We start from the raw sequence: 6,009 nt of genomic DNA, 5'->3' as shown, positions 1-6,009 counted from the left end.
CTGTTAATTGTCAGCAAGAGACACACAGTTTGAGGGAGGGGAGGCATGAATTTTAAGGAGGCCAAATTGTAACTTTTTGTATTTGACACTGGGGCTACAATTTCTGTTCTAAAAACAGGGGCCTTACACCCCGAACCATGTTTATCAGGGAGGAAAACATCTATATTGGGGGCGGGTGGAGTTCCTTTAATGGAATCTTACACTGACGAGCTTTGGTGTCACCATGCAGGAAGTGACACAACCCTAAAACATGCTTTCCTTCTATCATCAAATTGCCCTGTGAATCTTTTAGTTAGGGACCTAATGTGTAAATTAGGAATGAAATTGTCATGCACGAAGGAGGGTATTGAGATAAGCATGTTAAATTTGCCACAAATTCCATCCAATCCTACGCTTGTGAATGGGATGGCAGTTAGAAACATCAAACCTATGGTTACACTTTTTAAATAATCTATGGGGAAAAATTAGGACAATGTCAAAACCTCAGGGTACTTGCATTGCAGTGTTAGTGTGGAAACCTGGCCTGTTGATATGGAACAAATGTGTGTGTTTCAAGGTAGAGGTTGTGAGTTAGTCTCTTTAACCACTCTATTTGCTGGAGAGCAATGGGCGGGCTGCGCAGTAAGTTTAACCTCAGATCAGAGTCAATAGTTTTGAGGGGACGTACCTCACATTTCCTTAGTAAAAGGACAAAAATAAACAATGAAAAGACATGTCAAATTTCATTTTAACTTGTTTAACACTCACTGATTGGCAGCCGAGTGAAATTGAAAATTGGGAATATTCAAAGACATCCAAAACATATAGAAAAACAATAAATTTGTCATTCTCAGCCCAAGCTGAAGTGTCATTTTTGTCTCAACAAATCAGCATCACACATGAAGCAGATGCCATTGAACCTTGGCTGTGGTCCAAAGGAAAATTTGATGTGGGTCTTATGAAAGGAGCTCCAGAATTAATAATCACTCCATAAAGTGATTACAGGCTGTGCACAAATCAATATCCTCTGAAAAAGGATGCCATCGATGGAATAACCCGTTTTGAACAGTTTGCTGGAAAAAGGGATTATTATTGAATGTCCAGACTCACCGTGTAGATCTCCAATTTGGCCTGTAAAAAATTCAATGGCTCCAGAAAAACCGGAGTAGTGGTTATTTGTTCAAGACTTACAAGCAGTTAACAAGGCTATTCATGCTCAAGCACCAGAAGTTCCAAACCCGCACACTATTCTGAGTCAGGTGCCAGGAAATTCACAGTGAGAGACACACAGGTTTACACTTTTTTATGATAATAATGCTGAGTTCAGGGTATGCCAGTCACCTTTAGGTCCATACTTCAATAATAAAAAAAGGTCCAAACCAGGGTTTCTCTCCAACATTTAGCAAACAAAAAACAAGCAAGGAATAATAATAAAATCAGCCACAATAAGCTTAATTTGTATAGCACCTTTCATACAAAGGTAATTAAAAAGGAAAAGCTGTCATTTTAAGTAATTGATACTATATATCATTTTATATACATATATATTTTATTTTATTTACAAATATTTCCAATGTAAATTTAAACAAATGTATTTATTTTCACATAAAATTGTGATATATCTATGAAAAACAAAAACATGTATTTATGAATGTAACTGTGTTTGTACAAATTGCAGACTGTGAGACACAGATTGGGATGTATTCATTTGTGAATAGTGAAACATATTTGTGACTTGTGTTTAATTTGTGGATTAATATTTACGCATTTGTAAAGTATTTTGAGACTAATCTCTTTCCATAATAATTCAGATCTTTTGGTTTCTAATAGGGCAATGTTAGCGTGACATTCTCCCTGACTCTAGCCGTCTGTTACAAACAAAGCTTTTAAGTGCCTTTTAAAGTGATAACTTTAGTATCTTCAGACTGTGCAGAGCTGCACTTGTACATGGCTTATGGACAAATGAATGAGGAGAAATCTGACACAAACCACAGCAGAGTTGAATTTTGATGGGAAATATGCCCAAATATGTTGTGAAATATATATCCACAAGATAGAAGACGCCTATTCTACTGAGTGATTTCTGCTGTTATAAGCAACATCCATATCTCAACATGTCTCCCCTTGATTTCAAAAGATATTTTGGGCAAATAGCTATATCAAAATTTACAAATAAATAAAGTAGGCGTTGATGCATCTGAAACAAAATTTTTTTATTAGTGCCGAAATGATTTTATTGTTCATGAAAATAAATTTAAATGAATTGTTTAAGGTTTGAGCTGTAAGAATACTTTTTTCTTTTACAGTTGCTGAAAGAAAATGTTTAACAATGAAATGTGACTCATTAACTCCGTTTTACCACTAAAATATGCAATTAAATTGTGAACTGTTATTAATTTCAGAAAAAAAATGTAATTCATAATTTTTTAACTACAGATCTCTAGTGTCTATATTATCAAACTCACATAGACACCAAATAACAAACAATAGTCTTTAGTTAGGATTTAATTTATGGATCTATATGGTACTGAAAGAGTATTGTTCATAATTTAATGGTTTAGAATTCTACATAGAACCACTGCTTTTGCAGAATAACGTTTTAAAGAACCCTTTCTGCTGTATGTTTCCTTCTTTCTGCAGAGGCCTTCACACTCAGCCACAAATTAAGTGTAATGGCTTTATGATGTAAGTAATATTTTGCTGATCATCAGATTTTACACGCCAGCCCCTCACAGACACTGTATGTGAGATTGTGTGGTTTGCATGTCTGCTCTGTTTAGTTCTGTGAGTGCACTCAGTGTGTGGGGGTTGTAGAGGGAGAAAGTACATGAGGGAAAGTACATCAGATAAATGCACATAAATATAATGCTTGCTGTGGGACCCTGGTTTTGTACCTATTTAGGCCTAATAAGGAATGGCTTAACATCCATAAAGAAACACAACAAGAAAACTCAAACAATTAAAAGTAACTGAGTGTTCTTTGTATTCTGCCAAAATACAGGACCCTGTTTACATCTACATAAAACACATGACTTACCTGCTGGCTGCTGCTGCAGCAGGATGTTGCAGGCTTTTCAGTTTTGTTGATTTATGAAGTAGTGCTTCTCAGAATTGAAAACACAGGTACACATTTTAGCTGTTACTAATCAAGACTGATGGTGGTGGTGAGGGGAACTCCAGTTCACCGGAAGTCTGTTTACCAAAAACGCAAGAAGAAGCAACAGAAAGCTGCAAGGGTGAAAAAGGGCAGACAATTAGTGAATTAGTTTTCCCCAAAGGATGGTATTATTCACTGACCTTAACTTGTATGGAGGGCCAAACCCGCCTAAAAATAAAAAAGTGGAATTAATATAATTTATAATTTGTATATTTATGCATATTTATTAATTGTATGTATTTATTTATTACTCAGTATCATTATTTCTTATTATTTACTATTTTTATTAATTTATGTTTTTTTCTGTATTCATATTTTTTTTAACTTTTGTTTGATTTACTTATTCATTTATTTATTCCTTATTTCCTCCTCAAGATATGCTAATGAAGGGGGCATGTTTCTCATGTTCAGGCTTAGCAATCAAGTCCAGAACAGAGCAGTTGATTCTAATAGAAGTGTCAGAGAGGGCAAATGTCAGGGTGAAGTTTGATGTCGGATCTGCTCAGAGAGGCAGCTGCTCGCCTCAATGAAATGGAGCAATGTATGTATCCGCTTGTTAAGTGTGATGCCATGCCTTTTCAAGGGTACAGTCGCGCCTTCATAGACATGTTTACTGTCTGAATAAAGCTAAATGCCTTAAATAATCATGTGATCTCAGTTCAGGAGTTCAGAAAACATGAATAAATTCAAAGTAAAAGGAAGCAAACCTGTCTTTGGCAGCACTATTGTGCACATTCACAGCTCATTCTAATGTGTGTGAGCTACCGGGCGGACTGAGAGTGCTGCTCCGTCTCTGGGAGAAGAGGGGCCACATAAGGAGAGCAATGTCTCCCGCAGCTCCATCCCTGGGAGCAGAATAACCGTGGGGAGAGAGCTGTCTCTCCTGCACATGGTCAGTCACTGTGTTCCATCGAGTTGTGCTATGGGTATATTTAAGCCTCCATTACTATACCACCAAAAACTGCTGATGGAGCAAGACACGTACAGTTGATCTGCGGCTTTGGGCATCGATCAAGCAATAAGACTGTTATTAATAAAACAATAATTAATTTGTTAAAAAAAAAATAATTAATAAATAATAAAATCAATACATAAAGAATAATAATACAAATAAATAACAAAAATATATATAAAAACAAAAAAAAATTGAGAGAAAGTAAATTAAATACACCTGCAGGGAAACAGACTTTTACATTTCTGTAAGGTTTTATTTTCTCTTTTTATTAATTCATTCATTATCTGTAACCCTTATCCAGTTCAGGGTCATGGTGGATCCAGAGCCTACCTGGAATCATTGGGCGTAAGGCAGGAGGTGTACACACATTCACTCACACAGTCACACTTCTGGACACCTTTGAGTCGGCAATCCACCTACCAACATGTGTTTTTGGACTGTGGGACGAAACTCATGCGGACATCGGGAGAACACACCAAACTCCTCACAGACAGTTACCCGGAGCAGGACTCGTACCCACAACCTCCAGGTCCCTGGAGCTGTGTGACTGCGACACCTACCTGCTGCACCACCGTGCCGCCCCTCTCTTTTTTTATGTTTATTATAATTATCATGGAGGAAATTGAACTACATACTAAGTAGCGTAACAATCGTTGCTCATAAAACAAATAAAAGACTATGCACACATTTAGGTAGGAGCCAATCCACCTATGTAAGGCAGGAATACACCCTGGATGTAAGGCAGGAATATACACTTTCTCAGCTACGGACACTTTTGAGTCACCAATCCACCTACCAAGGTGTGTTTTTGGACTAAGGGAGGAAATCTGAGCACCCGGAGGAAACACTGAACTCTTCACAGATAGTCACCCGGAGCAGGGCTAGAACCCACAACCCCAGGACTCTGGAGCTGTGTGACAGCGAAACGTCCTGTTGCGCCACAATGCCACCCTGTAGGAATATAGGAATATTGCATTTTTAGGCAAAATTTCAAAGCTGCATATGGATGTCTGTTAACTGCCTTGGCTGATTTGTTGTATTTAACCTGACCTATATATTTATACCTGAATAAAATCTGTTTTAAATCTGCAGTGCTAATACCTTTCTGTTTTGTTTGGTTCACAGAATAAAAATCACGAATTCAACCCAAGAGATAGACCCAGAATATCCTGACTATGACTATAATAATTACACATACATTGATGACCCAGTTACACCTCCACTAACTGATAGAGATTCATCCTATATTTACTTGGCAGTAATCAACGTTATCGTCTTCATTTTGGGAGCTGCTGGAAATGGTGTGGTGATCTGGATTGTCGAGTGAGTCTGGATTGTGGACCGTTGCGTGGTTGTTATGTTTCCTGTTTGGGCTCAGAATCAGCGCAGCATAAGAAAGGCCTCTGTGATCATCGTGTTAGCCTGGATCATCTCAGCAGTGTGTGGCTCACCCTCTGTGTTTATTCGTGAAGTAACATTTCATCAAGGGAAAAATGTCTGCTACAACAATTACCCTGAAGGCAGCCAGTCTGTCATAGTCTCCTTCAGATTCATTGTGGGGTTTCTGGTACCGTTCCTGATCATTATCTCCTGTTACCTTGTCATCATACTGAAGCTGAAGATCAACCAATCAGCGAATTCCAAAAAGCCATTTAAGATCATGACGGCACTCATTGTTACTTTCTTCATCTGCTGGCTGCCGTTTAACATTATCGCTCTGATGGAACTGAACAATTACGAAAACAAGAGGATTCTCCAAACTGGACAAGTATTAGGTGCCATTTTTGCCACCGCCAACAGCTGTATGAACCCTTTCATTTATGCGCTCATAGGGAAGGGCTCAAAGAATAAATGTTGTGCTCTTTGGTCCAAGATTGAGAACGCAGTGGAGGAGGAAGACCAGGGCGCAACCCAATGA

General features: G+C 38.0%; 1 protein-coding gene across 1 annotated transcript; it reads left to right on the top strand.

The window, feature by feature from the left end:
- Positions 1-3,625: 3,625 nt before the first annotated feature.
- On the top strand, positions 3,626-6,009 carry LOC136676544 (chemerin-like receptor 1). Its single transcript, XM_066653631.1, has 2 exons — positions 3,626-3,677; positions 5,420-6,009. Exons 1-2 carry the CDS (start codon positions 3,626-3,628, stop codon positions 6,007-6,009), a joined length of 642 nt encoding a protein of 213 aa, XP_066509728.1.

The sequence above is a fragment of the Hoplias malabaricus genome, chromosome X2 (assembly GCF_029633855.1).
Source record: "Hoplias malabaricus isolate fHopMal1 chromosome X2, fHopMal1.hap1, whole genome shotgun sequence".
In the NCBI taxonomy this organism is placed as follows: Eukaryota; Metazoa; Chordata; class Actinopteri; order Characiformes; family Erythrinidae; genus Hoplias; species Hoplias malabaricus.
Note: the sequence above shows the minus strand (reverse complement) of the source record. Positions and strands in the feature narration are given on the sequence as shown.

Bases quoted from the DNA above. Each gene is read 5' to 3' on its own strand.
- LOC136676544 (XM_066653631.1), top strand. From the start codon at position 3,626: ATGTCGGATCTGCTCAGAGAGGCAGCTGCTCGCCTCAATGAAATGGAG. The intron at 3,678-5,419 runs GTATGTATCCGC...TTGTCGAGTGAG, and splicing joins CCTCAATGAAATGGAGCAAT to TCTGGATTGTGGACCGTTGC.